The 22,052-nt window shown below is 39.4% G+C and overlaps 1 protein-coding gene and 2 non-coding genes across 4 annotated transcripts in view; all 3 read left to right on the forward strand.

Moving 5' to 3' along the window:
- The first annotated feature begins 120 nt into the window (after positions 1-120).
- The window catches only part of SF3B3 (splicing factor 3b subunit 3), a 53,911-nt gene continuing 31,979 nt past the window's right edge, over positions 121-22,052 (forward strand). The window contains exons 1-10 of one of the 2 annotated variants that reach the window (XR_003791559.1): positions 121-261; positions 2,652-2,789; positions 5,059-5,385; positions 6,080-6,252; positions 6,958-7,099; positions 9,394-9,506; positions 11,669-11,806; positions 12,599-12,702; positions 18,584-18,749; positions 20,802-20,897. Coding sequence is in view for 1 of the 2 variants with exons in the window: in XM_029209398.1 (XP_029065231.1) it covers positions 2,720-2,789; positions 5,059-5,385; positions 6,080-6,252; positions 6,958-7,099; positions 9,394-9,506; positions 11,669-11,806; positions 12,599-12,702; positions 18,584-18,749; positions 20,802-20,897 (1,329 nt within the window). In the remaining variant the exon portion in view is untranslated. Of the gene's footprint in view, positions 373-2,651; positions 2,790-5,058; positions 5,386-6,079; positions 6,253-6,957; positions 7,100-9,393; positions 9,507-11,668; positions 11,807-12,598; positions 12,703-18,583; positions 18,750-20,801; positions 20,898-22,052 lie in introns of both variants that reach the window. The other variant, XM_029209398.1, reaches the window with a different exon arrangement.
- On the forward strand, positions 5,679-5,758 carry LOC114890073. Its single transcript, XR_003792213.1, has one exon. It is a non-coding gene; the product is annotated as a small nucleolar RNA SNORD111 (small nucleolar RNA).
- On the forward strand, positions 11,324-11,414 carry LOC114890072. The gene has a single exon (XR_003792212.1). It is a non-coding gene; the product is annotated as a small nucleolar RNA SNORD111 (small nucleolar RNA).

Consider the following 22,052-nt stretch of genomic DNA (forward strand, 5'->3'; position numbering starts at 1 on the left):
ATTCTCCTGGAAAAAGTGACGGTCATAAAGTATATTTAAATAATTTTCAATGCTGTGTGGAAGCAAGACAGAAGCAGTTAAAAAAATTATATATACATTCTTCAGGCGCCGGTTGGGGACCTTTTTCCGTCGCGCGCCAACCGGAAGGTCCCTGTCTTAGGAGCTAATGGCGGACGCCGGCGGCTTGCCGTTGGTGGTTGTTTAAGGCTTGAAGGAAACTGAGGATCTGTCGGATATCTACGCCATCCTCCTGGCTGCAGGGTAAAGAAACAGCTCCCCGACCTCCCCGAGACCGGGGAGGCGGATAGCGGCCCTGTAGGAGGGTGGGCCGAGCCTGTGGCAGGGGTTTCTGAGGCAGCTTAGGCCCGAGAGGTACGGGAAAGGGAATGCTTGGGGCGGCTTTAGGGAATCGTCTCCCGTTTCCGTTCACAGTGTGGGAACCAGGCCTGGCTCAAAATAAGCTTTCTAGAAACTGTGTACCTTTTAGGCGCTGGGGGAGGTGTGAGAAGGAGCAAGCAGGAGGGACGTCTTCTGGAGAAAGTAAACGACACACGGGAGGGTGGAAAGATCGAGGGTGTTAAAAGTGTAAATAATGGAAACAGCCTTTGAAGTCAAGACTTTTGTGTTTTGGCATTTGGGCGACTTGTTTCCTTCTCTGATCCTCATGCGGTGATGTTCTTTTGGCACATGGAGAAGGGGTGGAGGGAGCAATCACAGGCTCATTTCCTAGTATTCACCGGCAGGAGATAGAAGTGGGGGAAATTAAAATTTACCAAGTTTTGGCCGTTACTGGTTCCTGGTATATTGTTCTTGGCTGGTCTGCTTCCAGATTGCAACTTCCTCCATTACCCAAGATAACAATACTTGGGGAACCTGGATCCAACTAGGCTTGGGGAAAATGAATTCCAAAGATAGTAATGGATAGCGTAGGTTGTAAAGCTTTTCCAGGTTTCAGAAGTGGCCTGTGGTTTCCTCTGTTGTTTTCTAAAAAATTCTTTATTTTTAACGTAATCAGTCCTGCAACACGGATCACATTGACAACATGGTAGGGCTTTCATTGTGAATTCTGTTGTTGATAACTGGAGATTTGAAATTATGTTTGAAATTTTATAATAAGAGCAAGAGGCAACAGAATAAATTATGTCTGAGAATCACATTCAGTACTTTTCAGAGAGCAACTTTAACACATTCTCTGCCTATTTTTTACCCAGACTTTAAGCTGAGCACAACTTTCCCTGGAAATTTCCCAATGTCTAAGCCCTTCTGGGTGTGTGTGTATCTATGTCTCTGTGTCTGTATGTTTTTTCTATTTTTCTTCTTGTAGGTCATTTCTCACTCCCTTCTTGTTCCATCTCAAGACTTTCCTTTTTTCCCTGTGATCCTAGAAGAACATTCCTTGGTTTCCTTGATGTTCCTTCGTTTCAAGTAGGAGAATGTATATCTCTCAGGACCTGTTTACAGACTGCAGGATCTTTTCCTCTCTTAGGCACCCTGCTCTTGCCCAGCCCCCAAATGATTATAATTTATAAGGACATTTGCTCATAATTTTCTTTTCTCATTTAACAAAACCAAACTCGTACATTAATTACACGGTGATCACTTTGAATTTCTCAAGATCCCTTCTTTTTGTAATTGAGGAAAAATAGCTCAGTTTATTTTCCAGCACTAACTGTGTATAGGTGTAGTTTTGGTAATTCTTTTATGGTAGAAGTGCATCAGTTTGCAGTCTTCAGTTCTGTCTGATGAGAAGAATCCTTTTCTGTGACTGTATACTCCTTTGGGGAGGCTTGCTCCTGAAGTGACAGTTCAGTTTAGAGATACAGTCATGCACATATGAATGGCCTATATATGAAAGATTTTCTTTGCAGCAGTGTTCATAATAGCAAGAGATTGGGAAGAAACTGAATGTTCGTCAGTAGGGTGTTGGCTAAATGAATTGTGATACACTCTTTCAATGGAATACTATGTAGTTGTAAAATTGAGAAAGCCTTTTGTTTGTTGCTATCTCAAAAGATAGGTAAAGTGATAAAAAATCAGTTGCACTATGATGTGAGTGTATGATATACAGTACCTGACTTTTAGTTAAAAAGGGATAATAGTATTAATATATATTTTTCTTTGTACATACAGAAAATATCTGGAAGGACACAATATAACTTGGTGAAATTGATTCCTCCAGGGAGGAAAACTGGATGGCTAGGGAATGGATGGAGTCAGCTTTTTGCTGTGCTTTTGAATTCTGAACCATGTGAAAGTAGAGCCTATTCAAATACAAGTAAATGTAGACCTACTTAGTTTCTGTGACAAAGTCAAATAGACAGTGTTGGTTTAATGGTACAGATCCCAGCTCCTAGCGATAATACTACTTGTTACGTGACCTCAGGCAGACAATTTAATTTCTTAGCTCAATTTTCTTATCTGTAAAATTAGTGTAATATTGAGTACTTCATAGGTTTCTTGTGAGGTTGAAACAGAGTGTATAGTAGCATAGTGCCTGGTATGTAGAAGGCACTCTTAATTATAAGTATGTTGTTCCTCAATAGGCCTTACTCTCCTGGTTCTGCTGTCTTCAGCCAGAAGTTCCCATACAGAAATGTCTGTTAAAATAACAGTTGCACAGCTGATATTTTTCTGTTTTTATGTACTCTTAGCTTGCTTTGACTTGGTATAACCAAGGCCTGGATTGTGGAGTTGTGGGTGGCTCAGTGTTACTGCTACCATGTTCCTGTACAACTTGACCTTGCAGCGAGCCACTGGCATCAGCTTTGCCATTCATGGCAACTTCTCTGGTAAGTTTTTCTATTATATTTCTGAGCTTAACATTTAAAAAAATTTTTTTTGGCCACATGACACGGCTTGTGGGGTCTTAGTTCCCTGATCAGGGATTGAATCTGTGCCCCCTGTAGGGGAAGTGCAGAGTACTAACCAATTGACTGCCAGGGAATTCCTAACATTTTTAATATTACTAGTTTTATGCTTCAAATTGCTTTTTCAATCTCAAACCTTTTTTCTAAAACAAATTATGAAAAAAATCTTTTAATCGTTAGAGAATATTGTAATTTATGTGATGCTTTACAGTTTCTAAAGCACTTTGGAGTACTTGATCTTCCAAAGGACCTTTGGAAAATAAGGTGGCCTGATAAGTGATGGCATTGAGCAAATGAGAATGGATTGAGGTGGGTAGGAGTGGCATATCAGATAGGATAGGAAGCCATTTAGGCATTAGATAGTGAGGATCTGTATTAGGGCAGTGAGGATAGAAGGAAAGAGAAAATATGAGTTTGCAACCTGGGTGGCAGAGAAAATGACAGTAACATTGATAGCAGGTTACTTGAGACCAGAGAGTGTGTTTGGGGAAGGAGGAACTTGGATATTTTAAACATTTAGTTTAAAGGTGATGACAACTCATCTGGGTGGAATTACATAGCAGGGAGAGATGGGGACAAGTTGACTGTTACGTATTTGGAGGTGTTGATTGCAGTTATAAAAGCAAGTGAGCTTTTTAGGAGTCAGTTTAGAAATAAACAGCGTATATTAGGTGGTAGCTTTAAAAGGTCTTTGAGATATTACAGCTAACAGCCCAAAAAGTTAATATGAGTTTTTAGAACAATAGCCTTAAAGATGGGCTAGAAAGAGCCTTTGGTAATTTTTAATTTTACGAAGCAAAACATATGTTTTTTTTTGTTTTGTTTTTAAATTATTTATATTTGTCTGCATTGGGTCTTCGTTGCTGCACGTGGGCTTTCTCTAGTTGCGGCGAGCGGGGACTACTTTTCGTTGTGGTGCGCGGGCTTCTCATTGCAGTGGCTTCTCTTGTTGCGGAGCATGAGCTCTAGGCGCGTGGGCTTCAGTAGTTGTGGCACGTGGGCTCAGTAGCTGAGGCTCAGGCTCTAGAGCGCAGGCTCAGTAGTTGTGGCACACGGGCTTAGTTGCTCCGTGGCATGTGGGATCTTCTGGGACCAGGGCTTGAACCTGTGTCCCTTGCATTGGCAGGCAGATGCTTGACCACTGCGCCACCAGGGAAGTCCCCAAAACATTATATGTTAATATCGTTTGTAGACAACTCTGAGTTACACAGATTGATGGCAAATCTCAGAAAAATAAAAAGGAAGTTTTAAAATAACTTGTGTGACCATTTTTGAAAAGTTCTTCTTTGATACCACTTTTGTTAGATGTTTTAAATTCTGGGAAAAGTACCTTTTTTTTTTTTTTGCCTTTAAATTTATTTTATTTATTTATTTTTGGCTGCATTGGGTCTTCGTTGCTGTGCGCGGGCTTTCTCTAGTTGCGGCGAGCAGGGGCTACTCTTCATAGCAGTGCGCGGGTTTCTCATTGTGGTGGCTTTTCTTGTGAAGCATGGGTTCTAGGCATGTAGGCTTCAGTAGTTGTGGCTCACGGGCTCAGTACTTGTGGCTTGTGGGCTCTAGAGAGCAGGGTCAGTAGTTGTGGCGCACGGGCTTAGTTGCTCCGTGGCCTGTGGGATCTTCCCAAACAAGGGCTCGAACCTGTGTCCCCTGCACTGCATTGGCAGGCAGATTCTTAACCACAGCGTCACCAGGGAAGCCCAGGAAAAGTACCTTTTAAAGTAGAACAAATTAACTTAAAATACTAAGCCCCCAGCTCGGTTACATTTATCTTTTTTGGCTTTTTTTTTTTTTTTAATTTATTTATTTTTTTGGCTGTGTCAGGTCTTAGTTGCGGCAGGTGGGATCTTTCGTTGTGGCCCGTGAGCTTCTCTCTGGTTGTGGTGTGGGGGCTTCAGGGCCTATAGGCTCTGTAGTTGTGGTGCACGGGCTCCAGAGCACGTGGGCTCTGTAGCTTGCGGCATGCAGGCTCTCTAGTTGAGGCGCGCAAGCTCAGTAGTTGTGGCGTGCGGGCTTAGTTGCCCTGCAGCATGTGGGATCTTAGTTCCCTGACCGGGGATCGAACTTGTGTCCCCTGCATTGTAAGGCACATTCTTTACCACTGGACCACGAGGGAAGTCCCTTTAGTGGAATTTTGATCCATTCAGGTTACTAGTTCTGATTGTTCATGATCTTTATTTTTCGTGTTTTTCAGGAACCAAACAACAGGAAATTGTTGTTTCCCGGGGAAAGATCTTGGAGCTGCTTCGCCCTGACCCCAACACCGGCAAAGTACACACTCTACTAACTGTGGAAGTATTTGGTGTCATCCGGTCACTCATGGCCTTTAGGTTGACAGGTGGCACAAAAGACTACATTGTGGTTGGTAGTGACTCAGGTCGGATTGTTATTCTGGAATACCAGCCATCTAAGAATATGTTTGAGAAAATTCACCAAGAAACCTTTGGCAAGAGTGGATGCCGCCGCATTGTTCCTGGCCAGTTCTTAGCTGTGGATCCCAAAGGGCGAGCTGTTATGATTAGTGAGTGACTTACTCTGTTGACTTTTTGACTCTTAAAGAAGCTCAGTTCAGGATAACAGTGCTGTGATCTTGATAGTGTGCCAAGAAATCACTCAGCTGGGTAAAGTTTGGATCATTTTGGATGTTTAAAGTTTAAAGTTGCTTTTCCTTTTAAAACAATGGGAGAAGTTTTAACACACCTTTTCTACTTCTTATCTAGTTGGAAATGGGTGTTTTTCCATTTCTTTAAGTGTAGCAAAAAGGCTACACTGTAAGATTTTACATTATTAGACAATGAATATGGTTGCTTTCATCACCCTGAAGTGATGATTCACATTCATGTCTCTTCTCTGATAAATATCTTGAAGAAAATTCTGTGTATCTGATCAGGCTTCCAGAGGGCAACCTTCTTTGACCAGTCACAAAATCATTAGATCTAATTCAGAGAATAAAGCTGGCAATTCTATGAATTATTGTTTAGTTTGTCATAAAAATTTTTGAAGAGTTAGTGGGATATTAAGATCCCTATTAGGAAGGAGGGGGGTAAAATTATGCTCTTGTCTATTTTAGCAAAATCCTAAAGCATGCATACGCTTGTAGAGTTAGTACTGGCTATTAACGATCTTTCAGAAAATAATTGTGACGTGAATCTAGCTGTTCTGTAGCCTCTGGTTTCATTATCTGGAGTATTTCTATGTTTTGTCTCCTTCAACAGGCGCCATTGAGAAACAGAAATTGGTGTATATCTTGAACAGAGATGCTGCAGCCCGGCTTACCATTTCATCTCCACTGGAGGCCCACAAAGCGAACACTTTAGTGTATCATGTGGTCGGAGTAGATGTGGGATTTGAAAATCCAATGTTTGCTTGTCTGGAAATGGATTATGAGGTGATGGTGGGGGGGGGGTCTCAATCTCTCTACCCACCTTTTCCTTCCCCTCCCTTCTCCCCGTCTCCCTCCTTTGGGTTTCTTCCATTCACCTTGGTGCTTTCCTGAGATTGTTTTCTTCATTGTGCATTTCTTATATCTTACTTGCTCACAATTTTTTTTTTTCTATTCCAAATACCTTTCTGAAATACTTTGGAGTGTTTCAGAATTTACCTGATTTGAATAGTCTCCCTGTGGAAACAGGGTATTTATTGGGAAAAGCTCCCTGAAAAAGGAGGTGAAAGTGTATTGGGGATATTTTTTCACTGGGAGATAGTGAAAGATGGGGCATACCATTCTTTTGCTTGAGAGGAAGGCAGTATTTTCTAGTAGAGCTAACCCTGGTCTCAGAAATAGAAGATCTGGGCTCTTGCTTTCACTCTGCCATTACTTAGTGTGAACTTTGGCAAACCATTTGGCATCTGTGGACCTCTGCTTCCTCGTTTGTGAAATGGAGGAATCCTGATGCCCTTTCCAGCTATGTTTGTTTGTTTGTTTAAATAATTTTTATTGGAGTATAATTGATTTACAATGTTGTGTTAGTTTCAGGTGTACAGCAAAGTGAGTCAGTTATACATACGCATATATCCACTCTTTTTTACTTTCCAGTTTTAAAAGTTTGATTTTATGGTACTGATTAGTCTTCGTGCCACTGTTATTCTATAGGAAGCAGACAACGATCCAACTGGGGAAGCAGCGGCTAATACCCAGCAGACACTTACTTTCTATGAGTTAGACCTTGGTTTAAATCATGTGGTCCGAAAATACAGTGAACCTTTGGAGGAACATGGAAACTTCCTTATTACAGGTACTTTTCTCTTAGAGCTGCTCTGTACCATTTTGCTTAGTCCATTTTATGTTCAAACTTAGCACTGTTTGCCTAATATGATTTGGAAACTACAATCCATTTGTAGTAAACCTAAGTGCCTTGTCTATGTTTTGGCAAGGTTAGAAATTCATGTGGTGGTTAACTCTTATCCTCTAATGGGGGCAGGGAAGAAAAGAGAGCAGTCAGCTTAGAATATTGATTACTATTGGTTGCTCTGGTGTCTTGACTGTAGTCAATCTTTCACTCATTACAAAAATCAAAACCTGGCTTTGTGAAAAGACAAATGTAACTGTTACCAAAATTGATCCAAGAAGAAATTAAGAACCTGAATAGACCAGCATTTGTTAAAGAAATTGGAGCAATAATCCAAAGTTTCTTTCTCTCAGAAGGTCCAGAATTTTCAGGGACCTTAAATTTCTCCAGAGGTTAGAAAAAAGAATAAAAACTGTTGTACCACTTTATGAGCCTAATATAACTTCAGTACCAAAAATAGAGAAGGATAGTAATAAGGAAAATTTGCAGGCTGGTTATACTTGTGACTATGAGTGCAAAAACCTTAGATTTTAGCAAATCAGATCAACAGTGTTTTAGATGCACTGGAGCAAAGTATGATTTTTGTAGGAGCTCAAAGATGTTCACTATGAAGAATCAGTGTTGGTTTAATTCATATTAAAAGACTAAAGGAGGGCAACTGTGTTTGTGGTAATCTAAATTTCATCAGGCTTGAGTAAGACAGTGATCCAGTCCTTTCTATTTCAAGTCATTTGCACTTGAATTAATGTCTAAAGTGAAATATGTCAGTTGTTGGGGGAGGATTTTAGAGAAGAAAGATACAAAACAGTGCTTGTCTTGGAGCATTAAATCTTAGGAAGAGACCTCTTATATATTAAGCAGAAGAATTTTAGAAAATAGATTGTATTTAATGACTTGCTGTAATGTATTATTGTACTTCTCATTTATGAGGGTTTCATTCATTAAAACAAATTTTTACTGAGCCTCTACAATCAGTATGTGCAAAATCAGTCTACTGGGCTCTGGGACTGCAGTGATGAAAAATTAGATGTGGTGTCTCCTTTCATGCAAGATTGAGTGTAGTTGTGAATATATGATAGTAGCAAAAAAATTGCCGGAGTGTGCCAGATGGTATGACAGCATGGAGGAGGGGTCCCTAACCTAGGGAAGGAAGGCAATGCATCAGAGAAAGGTTTCAGAAGAAGTGCTCTCAGCTGAGAACTGAGGACTAGTTAGGAGTTAGCTAAGTATAACGGGGGTTGAGGAGGAGTTTCTGTTATGGCCAAATGGAACAGAATGCACAAAAGACGAAATGCAGGAAAAAACATGGTTCATTGAAAGAACTGAAAGCTCATTGTGATTGGATCATTGGAGGTAAAGGGATGGGGTAGAGGTGGGAGGTAGCTACTGAGGGATTTTTTTTTTTTTTTTTTTGCATTATGCAGGCCTCTCACTGTTGTGGCCTCTCCCGTTGTGGAGCACAGGCTCCGGACGCGCAGGCTTAGCGGCCATGGCTCACGGGCGCAGCCGCTCCGCGTCATGTGGGATCTTCCCGGACCGGGGCACGAACCCGCGTCCCCTGGATCGGCAGGCGGACTCTCAACCACTGCGCCACCAGGGAAGCCCTGAGGGATTTTTAAGCAGGAAAATAATGACATGTTTAAAGGTGAACGTTTTTAAAAGGTCACATGCTTTCATTTTGGTAATGGAATGGAAGATAATAAGCCAGGAGATTTGTCAGGAAGCTGTTTCACTAAACCAAGAGAGATTCGCAGCATGAGGACTGCTAAGGAGGTAGAATCTATAGGGCTGTGGGAGAGGGGAGAATTGAAGGATGACATTCTTGTTTTTGGTTTGGTCTGTTGGTCGATGACAGTGTTCTTTAAGGTAGAGAACCCAGGAGGTGGTTTGGGAAGGAACTCTGCACTTGTTTATGAATACGTTCATTTTTAAGCTGCTATGGAATATCCATGTGAGAGTGTCCAGTAGGCAGTTGTATTATAGGTCCGAACGTAAGAACTGAGTTCTGGGCTTGGAGCTAAACATTAAGATGCATTATCAGAGATCTGGACAGGCTGAGATTCCCCAAATGGTGCCCTATCCTTGTCTAGCATAACTATCATGGAAAAGAAACATTGAATGTTTATCACCTTCAGGCACACTGTACCTTCAAGTTGTGCTGAAGGAGGGAAAGAATTGAAGGCTAAATTGTAATTCATGGTTATGTCAAATTACTGCTGAGTTTCATTTTCTCTTGACAGTTCCAGGGGGGTCAGATGGTCCAAGTGGAGTGCTGATTTGCTCTGAAAACTACATCACCTATAAGAACTTTGGTGACCAACCAGATATCCGCTGTCCAATTCCCAGGAGACGGGTAAGGTCTTTGTTTGCCATAAGAGAAAATATATTTGTGTTTGTGAAATGAACTTAATTTTTGTAATTACAGTGTGTTCTCTTAATTTATCTATTAATCAAGTTTTAGTTTCTTTGTAAATGTTTTTAATAAAGCCAGTAAAATACCTTAACAAAAGCAAAACAAAATCTTTGAGAAAGGGAGTTAAAAGTCAACACAATTCTATGTTGTACACCTGAAACTAGCATAATACTGTAAGTCAATTGTACTTCAGTTAAAAAAAACCCAACACAGTTTTCATTCTCGAAGAACCTATGGAGATTATCAATTTGAAATTCCTGAAAGTTTCTAGTTTGAAGAATCCAGGTGTATTCATTGGAGATAAATTGTGTTTCATTCTCTCCCACCCCACCCCATTCCAACATACAGAAAAATCTAAAAGGAGAGAATGGTGAATTCCTGTATACCTTTCACTTAGATTCCCCAATTAATACTGCTTTGCTACATTTGCCTTTTCTGTCTTATGTATCTGCAAATTTTTTTAGGCAAAACCATTTGAAGATAGGTTGTATGACACTGCAAGAATTTCCTAAGATGTAGCTCCTAAGAAGGAAGAAATTTTCCTACACTATCAGTATTGTGCCCAAGAAATTTACCATTTTGAGTAATACAATTATCTTTCGTACAGTTCTCTCATTGTATCCCCAAGATCCCTTATATCTACCTTTAGTCTCCTTTAATTTAGAATATTTCCTCTCACCTTTGTTTTTGTTTTTTTATGATACTGACTTTTTTTTTAAGAGTTTGGGTTAATTTTCTTGTAGTTTGTCTCATAGTCTTTTTCCTCATGATAACATCCATGTTATATTTTTGATAGAATTATTACTTAGGTGCTGATACATATTTCTCATTACATTACATTACGGGCACATAATGCTGATTTGATTCATTATTGGTAATGCTAAATTGAGCACCTACTACTTCTCTTTGTTGTAAAGGTACCTTTTCCTTTTTGTAATTGGTGTGGAAACTAGTGAACTTTGAGACTGTGTAAATACTCTTTTCCCCTAAATCTTTTCACACAGTGGTTTTCCTCTCAATCAGTTACTACACTGGTGGTTGAAAATGGTGCTTTATTGCTTTTAATTTTAAGTTTACTATGGAAACCATTAAGCATACAATTGGGCCTCCATATCTGCAGGGTTCTCATGCATGGATATGGAGGGCTAACTATTCCTTGTACTGCCCCATTTTATATAAGGGATTTGAGCATCCGTGGATTTTGGTATCTGGCGGCTCCTTGAACCAATCCCCTGCAGATATCAAGGGATGATTGTGTATATAATGAACTTCTGTGTACCCAGCTTCAGCAGTTATCAACAGCACATGGGTAATCTTATTAGATGTCTGCTTCCTCAATTTCTCCTCTCACCGCAGATTATCTTTTTAATATTAATTTATAGGTGCTGAGGTTAAATCTTTTAGGACTTAGTTTATCTAGTACATGGTATCTGAGTAAGATTCCATCAATTTTAGAATATCTGGTAAGATTAGCAAGTTAAATTCTTGGTAAGGAGTGATAAGTGATTCCGCTTAGTTGATCAGTTTAGTTGATCCGTTTAGTTGACCTGACTGCCAGGTGCTGTACTTGGCTTTGGGGCTGCAAAGAAGTATAAAACATGTTTTGCCCTTGAACTTACTCTGAGAGAAATACAAAATGTTGGAAACATTAAAAAAGAAAACCAAAGTCCAGCCAAGGGGGAATGCCCTTTGGAAATAAGGGCTGATGATGATGCTTTGGATGGTATTGTCGTGAACATGTAACAGTCTTTCATTCACAGCCTGAAATGATGATTCTTTAAATTTCATGTCTCTTCTCTGACATTTTTCTCTGGAGGTAGTTCTTGCCTTATTGATCTGATTAGGCTGTAGAGTGGAATTGTGGCTTTTTTTTTTTTTTTTTTAAACGTAAGCTTTATTATGTATTTTTAGTAGACAAGAATTTTTGGTTATTGTGTTTTAGTCCTGTGACCGGCAGGCTGCTCTGGGTCAAAGCTTGCATGGAGAGGCTCCAGATGCCTCTAGGCCTTGGATGGCCCGTATGATCCTTGTCGGTAAAGTGTTGAATTCCAGAAAAGGAGTACTCATTTCCAAGATGTTGGTTGTGTATTTGACTTTGCTAGAATGACCTGGATGACCCTGAAAGAGGAATGATTTTTGTCTGCTCTGCCACCCATAAGACCAAGTCAATGTTCTTCTTTTTGGCCCAAACTGAGCAGGGAGATATCTTTAAGATCACTTTGGAGACAGATGAAGATATGGTAAGTAGACCATGGAGGGAGGGAAAAAAATGAAAAAAACCTATTTGTTGTGGTTAGTCTAGTTAATGAAACTTTCTAAAGTTTCATCCTAATTTTAATTAAGTAACCTTATTTTAAAAACTGATATGTGCATTTAAGGTTTACAGAGTGGTTTTATAAACCATTTGTTCATTACAACTACTCTCTGAAATAGAAAGGATAATTTACAAGTTAAAAAAATGGAAACAGAATGCCTTAAAAAGTGGTTGCCTAAGGTGTTAAAGCTTTTAAAGTTTGGAACTGGTACATGAATGTAGGTTTTCTCCCTCTGGTTAACAGATTTTTGGTCTGATGCCATATAATGTGAGAATGGGTAATGCCGTTTCTAGTGAATAACAAGAGAAAGCTCTCCATGTCTACTGAAAACTGGTAATATACATGATCTGTTACTTTTTTCATCCCATGGAGGAGTGCTGAACACTGGGCGATTTCTTAGATACCTGTTAAAAGAGCTCAGGAGGTGGCAAGTTTTTTTTGTAAAGGCCAGGTAGTGAACATTTTTGGCTTTTGTGGGCCATGTGGTCCCTGTCTCAACTACTTAGCTCTGCCATTGTGGCACAAAAGCAGCCGTAAGTACTGTGTAAACTGTGTGACTAGCCTGAGGGTTGTAGTTTGCCGACCGCTGGTTTGGAAATGAAGGACAGTATTTTATTTGCTACTTTGCTTATTACACTACCTTATAATACTGGGCTGTTTTCCATGGCGTGGCTTCACTTGCCTACGCACTAGTATCTTTTTCTCTTTCCACTTCAGGTTACCGAGATCCGGCTCAAGTATTTTGATACTGTGCCTGTTGCTGCTGCCATGTGTGTGCTTAAAACAGGCTTCCTTTTCGTAGCATCAGAATTTGGAAACCAGTGAGTAATCCTTTTATTACTCGATTTCACCCTGGTTACTATAAAAGTTGGCAGAAGGGAGATGTAGTTTCAAGGCTGTGGAGCTTTTCCCAAGAATGTTTTAGTTTCTTCAGAACAAGTTTTGCTCTCTTTCCCCTTTTATATCTTTCTCTTGGTGACTTCCTCTGCTTTAGTGGCTTCAATCAATACCTGTGGGTAGCTGCAAAAAAACAGCTTTAAAAGTGATCTCTTCTAAGCTTTTTGCTGGATATTTCAATGAATAAATATCTATTGAACTACTTAGTATTAAATATATGTTCCACAGACACTTCACTTGTATAAATCTGAAGTTGAAGCTCATCAGAACCCATAGCTTCCCAGCCACATCACCAACCCTTCCAACCTCACTTGTTTTTTTTACATTCTTTTTTTTAATATTCTTTTCCATTATGGTTTATCATAGGGTGTTGAATATAGTTCTGTGTGCTATGCAGTAGGACCTTGTTTATCCATTCTATATATAAAAGCCTATATCTGCTAACCCCAACCTCCTAATCCATCCCTCCCCCACCCCCTCCCCCTTGGCAACCACCAGTCTGTTCTCTATGTCTGTGATTCTGTTTCTGTTTCATAGATAGGTTCATTTGTGTAATATTTTAGATTCCACATGTAAGTGATGTCGTATGGTATTTGTCTTTCTCCTTCTCACTGACTTCACTTAGTATGATAATCTCTAGTTGCATCCATGTTGCTGCAAATGGCATTATTTTGTTCTTTTTTTTTAAAGTTTTTATTGGAGTATAGTTGCTTTACAATGTTGTGTTAGTTTCTGCTGTACAGCAAAGTTAAGTAGCTATACATATATCCCCTCTTTTTTGGATTTCCTTCCCATTTAGGTCACCACAGAGCACTGAGTAGAGTTCCCTGTGCTCTACAGGTTCTCATTAATTATCTATTTTATACATAGTAGTGTATATATGTCAATCCCAATCCCCCAGTTCATCCTGCCTCCCTTCCCCCCCAGTATCCATATGTCCATTCTCTACATTTGTGTCTCTATTTCTGCTGTACAAATAAGTTCATCTGTTTCATTTTTCTAGATTCCGCATATAAGTGGTATTATGCGATATTTTTCTCTGTCACTCTGTATGACAGTTTCTGGGTCTATCCACATCCCTGCAAATGGCACAGTTTCATTCCTTTTAATGGCGGAGTAATATTCCATTGTATATATGTACCATATCTTCTTTAACCATTTTTCTGTCAATGGACATTTAGTTGGTTTCCATGTCTTGGCTATTGCCATTCTCAGTATTTCTGTTAATGTCTGATGGGGCAGTTCCAGCAACTTGAGTGTAAAGTCTCGATTTTGCTGTCCTCTACAACCTTCAGTGGAATGCCAAGTTGTTTTTACTTCTGTATCCCTTTTTTTTTGGTGTTAGTCTGAACTAGTTCCCTAGTTTGCTTATTGCAGTTCATTGTCTTTCCTGTAAAACTCGGCCTTTATAGAGTCATCTCATTAAGCATACAAGACACAACCCTGATGAAATTTCCCCATCCCGTGTTACAGTCTCTGATGGCTTTTCATTGACAAATGGCTTAAGTCTGAACCCTAGCCTTGAATTTAAGACCAGTATTGAAGACTCCAAATTGCTTATGAGATAAGCTGCCATGGTCTTGCTTTCTAGTTCAGGTTTTGCCAGTATGTGGTAAAGTGTGTGCAGATCACTTACCTAATGCTATTTCTTCGTAATGAAAATGAAGGTGTTGTCTAGAATTCTGCAATTCTATTCCAATTTTGCCTTGTCTCCAGTTCTCCCTTTCTTTAACTTGCCTTTTACTCTTCTTCATTGACTTTATTCCAGCTGTCATTTTATTACTCCTTTTCCCAGTTTATATACCTCTTTTGATGCATTTTTCATTTAGCCTGTTATTATGACTATTTTCATCCATTTCTAATTTTTTTAGTTTTTTTAACAAGGAATTTTCATTGTAGAAAAGTTAGGAAAGTTCATGTAAGCAAGTATGTCTCCTGTAATCCTTCCACCCAAAGATAACATTTTTTTTGTGTAGCCTTCCTGTGTGTGTATATATTTAAATGTTTCTACGGAATTGCAACTATGCACTATATATTGTTTTGTAACCTGCTTTTTTTTATACAGTAGTAAGTAATAAATATTTTTCTTTACCGATACGTACAGATTTTTTTTTGTTTTTGTTTTTGTTTTTTTTTGTGGTACGCAGGCCTCTCACCGCTGTGGCCTCTCCCGCTGCGGAGCACAGGCTCCGGACGTGCAGGCTCAGCGGCCATGGCCCACAGGCCCAGCCGCTCCGCGGCATGTGGGATCCTCCCGGACCGGGGCACGAACCCGCGTCCCCTGCATCGGCAGGCGGACTCTCAACCACTGCACCACCAGGGAAGCCCTAGAGAAGACATTTTTAATGGCTACATAATATTTTATGGCTCTACCCCTTCTTGATGGATATTTAGGGTGTTTGTACTTCTGGTATTATAAACAGTGCTATAGGTTCTCTCACCTTCTGAGATGGCCCACACTCTGTCTGTGGAGTGTGTTTCTGTCTAAATAAATCCACTTCTTACCTATCAAAAAAAAAAAAAAAACAAAACCAACAGTGTTATAGTGAACGTTGTAGGTGTATCTTTGCATGTTAGCTGAATAAAGCCATAGTTTAAATTTCTATATGCGGGATAAAATTTTGATAGGGAATGCCAAATTGTACTTCAAAAGATGACATCAGTTTACATTCCCACAAATGGTGTGTGAAATCTTTTTTCTTTTCATTACATGCAAAAGGGAGAGTTAATAAGCTCTTAAAAATCATTGAGTAAAAATGAGCAGTTCAGTCAATAGAAAAATGGGTGCAGGATTTGAGCATGCCTTTCATAGTAAAAGAAATACTAGTGGTCTATAAGTGTAATATGTAAAAAGATTTTCAAGCTAATTCATAGTTGAAGGAATGCCAATGAAAACAAGGTGTTGGGCTTCCCTGCTGGTCCAGTGGTTAAGACTCTGCCTTCCACTGCAGGGGACTTGGGTTTGATCCCTGGTCTGGGAAGTTCCACGTGCCTCAAGGTGTGGCCAAAAAAAAGAAAAAGAAAACCACTTTGTTTTTTCACCTAGCTGATTGGCAGACATTAAAAACTTAGATAATAACCTGTCTTGATAAGGCTGTGGGTGGAGTCGGTAGCTGCAGACATATAAGGTATTCTATCCTTGCTCATTACCTTGTGCAGATAGTGTGTTTGCTGGGATTTACACATTCTAATTGTTAAGTCTTCTAAAAGTCTTTTTAGAAATAATACAGACAGTGATTCCTTTTGTTCTAAAGAATCATAGTGTACATTTGTTGAGCACTTGTCTGTATGTAACAGGCACTGTTCTAAACGTTTTTCTTATATTGTTTCAGTTTGGGCTCTGTATGTAACAGGCACTGTTCTAAACGTTTTTCTTATATTGTTTCAGTTTGGGCTCCCCTGTAAGCAGAGCCCGAGACAAGCCTAGATTATTGGGAGGTAATTGCAGGAAGCAAGAGTGAGGGATCAGTGGGGAGAGATAGGGAAAAGAGGAAAAGCCCGTATTAAGGGCCCATTACTGAGGTTCCTGCTGTGGTCATTGGAAACTGGCTTCTGTCAAGACCTGCTGAGAAGCATGCAGAATGCCTTTGAAAATTGCCCACCTCGGGGTTAACAGCACCAGTTCCTCTCCCTCTTGGGTTGAAGGTTACCCCTGGGGGCATGAAGTCCCCTGTACATCCTTTTGCTCAGGCAGCTCCCAACGGGATAGATGTTCTGAGGGCAGAGAATAGAAAGACTACAGTGCACAGGTGGGATGCTTGTTAGAGTGAGATGGGTTTGAACTTGTGAGAAATTATCCATTACTGTTGCACCTGAAATCTGGAAGACATAAGAGTGGAGATTTGGGGCATCAGAAACGTGCTATGGGTGTTAACTCATAAAGCAAACTTATTTATCAATCAGATACTTAATATAGCATTTACTGTGTTCTAAGTACTTTACAAATATTGATGCATAACATTCCCTGTAAGACAGTGCTGTTAACCCATTTATAGTAAGGGCACTGGGGTCACAGAGAATTTAAGAAATTTGATCACACAACTAAATCTAACTCAAAGCCAGACCACCTGGTTCCAAAGTTCCTGCTCTGAAGCACATTATAATCACAGAAACTGTTTTATCGAGATTCAGCCGAAGCAACCTTTCTTGTGATGGAGGTAGTGAACCCAGCATCCTCTTGGTTATCTGTGAAAGTGTCTTTGATGGGTGATCTTTATCATCTGTATATGGACATCTTGCCTGAATAAGAAGTTTGTATTATTTAACTTTTTCTTTCTTTTCAGTGTGTTTGTAAATCATTCAAGGATAATAACCCTGTTTGCTTTTTCATAATTTAGCATAGAATCTGATGAGTTTACCAGAAGGTTATATGCTGAGATTTATTTGGCTAACATTTATTGAGTGTCTTATGTATTTCAGACCCCAATGTAATCATTTTATCTTGCTCCTAAAAAGCTACACTGGATTGTTCAAAGGGCTTTGTATTGAAGGTTTGGTATATGACTTAAAGAATAAATATGACCAGCAGTGTGATTTTATTTTAATTGAGCTGCTTCCCAAAAGTGTGCTCATTGCACACTCAGTTTATGATGGTGTATTGTTACAGGTTATCTACTCCCAAATTGCTTTCCCTTTTTTATTTTTTTTTTTGTGGTTTGCCTTTGAATCAGTTTACAGACCCCCAGAGGACAGACAGGAGAAGGGCAAGATGATTTTGTTGCTTATTATCTCTGGATATGTTTATGTTTTGTTTCAGGAATAATAATACAGTATCTGCATACTTTTGTGAAATAACCAATTCTTGTTTTTTGTTACATTTGGCCTGGTGACTGGTTAAAATAAGAAGTGGTTATAGATTTTCTTTGGGTTTCATTTATCCATACTTCATTTTATTTGACAAAAACTATGCTTACTAGGTGCGATGCAATGTTCTAAGTACTCATTGAATTCTTTAGGAAGGTACTATTCAATTTTATAAATGAGGCAACTGAGGCAAAGAGAGATTAAGTAATAATATGCAGCTAGTTAAGCGGCAGAGCTAGGATTCAGACCCAGGCACTCTAGTGGAAGTCCAATACTCTTTTTGTTGTTTTTTTTTTGCGGTATGCGGGCCTCTCACTGTTGTGGCCTCTCCCATTGCGGAGCACAGGCTCCAGACGCGCAGGCTCAGCAGCCATGGCTCACAGGCCCAGCCACTCCGTGGCATGTGGGATCTTCCCGGACCAGGGCATGAACCCGTGTCCCCTGCACTGGCAGGCGGACTCTCAACCACTGCGCCATCAGGGAAGCCCAAGTCCAGTACTCTTAACCACTGTGATGCTAAGGTCCTGCCACTCTACCGGTTTGAAATCAGTAGTCTTAATTTCTTTATCCCTCTTTTTGAAGAAAAAGAAAACCCCAGTCAGATAAGCAGAGATCTCAAACTATAGATGCTGACTCAGTATTAAAGTGATTTATGAGCATTATGTTGATGGCAAACATCTTCAGACAGAAAATATTTTTTAAATGCTATTTGCTTTCTTCCTTCCAGTTTTATTGAGATATAATTGACATATAGCACTGTATAAGTTTAAGGTGTTGCAGCATAATGATTTGGCTTACATACATTATGAAATGATAATCACAGTTCATCTCATTTGGTACAACATTGAAGAAGTAGGAAAAAAAATTTTTTCCCTTGTGTTGAGTACTCTTAGGATTTACTCTCGACAACTTTCATGTATAACATATAGCAGTGTTAATTATATTTATCATGTTGTACATCAGACAGAAAATATTTTAACTAAAGTCTTTGCTTCTCCCTAGTTACTTATATCAAATTGCACATCTTGGAGATGATGATGAAGAACCTGAGTTTTCATCTGCCATGCCTCTGGAAGAAGGAGATACATTCTTTTTTCAGCCAAGACCACTCAAAAACCTTGTGCTGGTTGATGAGTTGGACAGCCTCTCTCCCATTTTGTTTTGCCAGGTGAGGATCTTTCCAGTCACTCCATAATGAACAGTGCTAGCCAACTGTTTCTGAATCTGAATGAGTTTAAAGTTTTAAATCCAATTAAGGTCTAGTTTAAGAGGTTCATCAGCATATCTGTGGTATTGCCAGAGTATAAGGGTGAAGCACCTAAAGGTAGTTGGGTAATTAAAAACCATTACATAAATCCTTGGGCTTAAAAAAAAATTTTTTTAATGATAAAAATCATGTTTTTTAAAAATTCAGACTGTACAAAAGATAAAAAGTAAAAGTCCACCCCCCAGTCTTTTCAACCCTCTATTCCACCAAGGCTGTGCCATTAATAGCTTCCTGTGATTGCTTCCAGACATTTTCTCTGCATCTATAAGCATTTGTGTGTTACACTTTTCTTTTTAATGTAAATATGCTCATATCCTTTACAGTATTCTGAAGTAGACCTTTTATCACTTAACAGTCTGTGAATATCTATATCTCATTTTAACACTCACTTCCTCCGTAAAGTACTCCAGAGACACTGGGATCAGTCAGTAACAGAACCTTTTTGGGAACCCAAGGTGGCCCAAGATGGGAATTGTGTCTCTCACTACTGGCACTCAAGTGTAGCAGAAATTTTACCATGCTGTTGCATCCTGGATTCCTGGGGTTCCAGTGACCATTAGGCACCACCCTACCCTGTCTAGATGATTACACTTTTAGTGGAAGAGTTTTGCTCACTGTGCCAGGGACACACAGTCAGTATTCAGGCACTCTTCCTGGTAAAAGTAGCAGTTCTGAAGTTAACTGCTTTTGTTCTTTCTTTTTGAGAAAGGGTTAGTCCTGAGGGCAATAGAAAATAAGTATGAATAATTCCTAATTGGATTTTTACTGATTTTTTTTTTTCTGCTTTCATTGGAATTTGAGGAGATAATTGTGTAAATAGTTTGTAGGTCAAGAATAAAATTAACAGGAAGTTCAGGTATCTGTAGCAGGGCTATAAGCATTTTTTGCCATGTATCTCTTTACTAGCCTAGTGAGGCTTCTGGATCCCCTCTGTGAATAATATTTTTAAATGCATATAGTAATAAACATATGATAGCCAAGAGAGCAAATTATTTTTTAAATTGTGAAAAATTAGTATATGTGCTTCTGTAATGGGCTTAAAATAACAAGATAGTGCATTTAAGATAGGTGAGTTAATTTTTTAAAGAAGGCAGTGTGAAGGTTATATACACTCACAACCCACATGCTCATCCATGTTACAGTAGGCTGCACTGCCTTACAGTCAAGAATTTTCATTTGAATTGTACAGTTTGACAAAACTACAATACAAATAACTTCTTTCCACATGTTGATCAACAAATATTTGTACTGGAAAGCAGCTCGATATCTGGGGTGACTAGTAAAAGAACACATGGCTTCCCCATTTGGTGGCAAACAGCCAGGTGCAGAGTTACCCCATAATTGGTCAGATACATCATAGGAACGTCTGTAGTAGATAGGGCAGCTGTGGTCGTGTGCGTTCTAACAGCGGATCTAGTAAATGTAATTTTGAAATAGTGATAAGGGAAATGATATTTGGAGGTGTCTGTAAACTTTAATATTGGTGACAAAGTCACAGATAAAGATAATTAATTCATTGTCTATATTTTTGGTTGGAAGGAAATGCTGAGATTTCAGTTTGAGGTTATATAACAATTTCACTGATTGTAAAAAATATTTTGTTAACTCAAGAACTGATACACGTGGGACTTCCCTGGTGGTCCAGTGGTTAAGACTCCACGCTTCCACTACAAGGGGCACAGGTTTGATCCCTGGTCGAGGAACTAAGATCCCACATGCCACGCAGCATGGCAAGAAAAAAAAAAAAAGAACAAGCTTTTTTGATTGGTAAAACTTGCTGCTTCAAACTGTTTGCTTTTTGGAACATTGGGTCTTTTCCACTCCGTGCCCCCAGGACCAGTAGCAATATTTAAGTCTAATAAACTAAAAAGTGGTTTGTCGCCCTGAGAACAATCAGGGTTGGGTATGGAAAAGTAGCAGAAGTAGACATTTTTTTCCCCTTTCTCTGTGCAGATAGCTGACCTGGCCAATGAAGACACTCCACAGCTATATGTGGCCTGTGGTAGGGGACCGAGGTCATCTCTGAGGGTCTTAAGGCATGGACTTGAGGTAAGATTGGAATTTCTAGATCATATGCAGGGTTTGGAGGAAAGCATTGACAAAGCAGCCTAAGGCTTTATTCTGATGAGATCAAAGATGTATTTAATGTTTCTATGAAAGAAAAATGTTTTCTTTCTCCCCATTTCCATAAAGTTTACAGTTTAAATTTCTTATCCTTTAACATGTTAGCACAGCAGGCACATTTTAAAAATTTGGCAAATAGGAATCGAAGGGGAGAAACACGTCTGTTAGTTCCAGGTTCAGTCGCCATTACGTGGAGGCTAGGAAATCTGCATGGCACATTTTACTCCGTTTCCTTTTAGTGTTGGTCTTTTTTCGTAGCTTTTAGATACTTATATTTTTAACTGTGTTAGTATTGTGTATATATTTTTGTATCTTATTACATTCCTGATTACTGTGTGCTCTTATGTCATTATTTTTAGTTTTATTTATTTTTTGTTGTTGTTGTACGCGGGCCTCTCCCTGTTGTGGCCTCTCCCGTTGCAGAGCACAGGCTCCGGACGCACAGGCCCAGCGGCCATGGCTCACGGGCCCAGCCGCTCCCCGGCATGCGGGACATGACAGGGAAGCCCTGTCATGTCATTTTTAATGTTTTTGCAATATATTTCCACAGTGGGTGGATTAGAATTTATTTAATTAATCCTTTATTTTTTTAATATAATTTATTTTTTATACAGCAGGTTCTTATTGTGTATCTGTTTTATACATATTAGTGTATATAGGTCAATCCCAATCTCCCAATTCATCCCTCCACCCTCCCACCTCCCGCAATGAATCCTTTATTGTTGGACTTTTTAGGTGATATGAATACTCAAAATTACCTTCTCAAATCCCACACCCTCTTCTCATCATGGTTCTAGTGTTGATGGCTTTTAGCAAGTACACTGGACTTGATTTTGTTAGGAGTAAAATAAAGCTTTTTCTGACACTTTGCTCTTAGAGGTTGTGGTTGAGCAGGCTCCAGGCTCTTAGAGTCCCACTGCCTGTTTTTGGAAATTTTTATTGGAACACAGGGAAAATGACCTTGGTTTTGAATTCAGGCTCTACTACTTAATAGTTATTACTAAGCTTTATAGGACCCGCCTTAAAGGATTGTTGTGTGAATTAAATGAGAATGTGTATGAAGCACTTAGCTCAAGTTCT

Source organism: Monodon monoceros, unplaced genomic scaffold (assembly GCF_005190385.1).
Source record: "Monodon monoceros isolate NGI ecotype Baffin Bay Population unplaced genomic scaffold, NGI_Narwhal_1 Super_Scaffold_10, whole genome shotgun sequence".
Taxonomy (NCBI): domain Eukaryota; kingdom Metazoa; phylum Chordata; class Mammalia; order Artiodactyla; family Monodontidae; genus Monodon; species Monodon monoceros.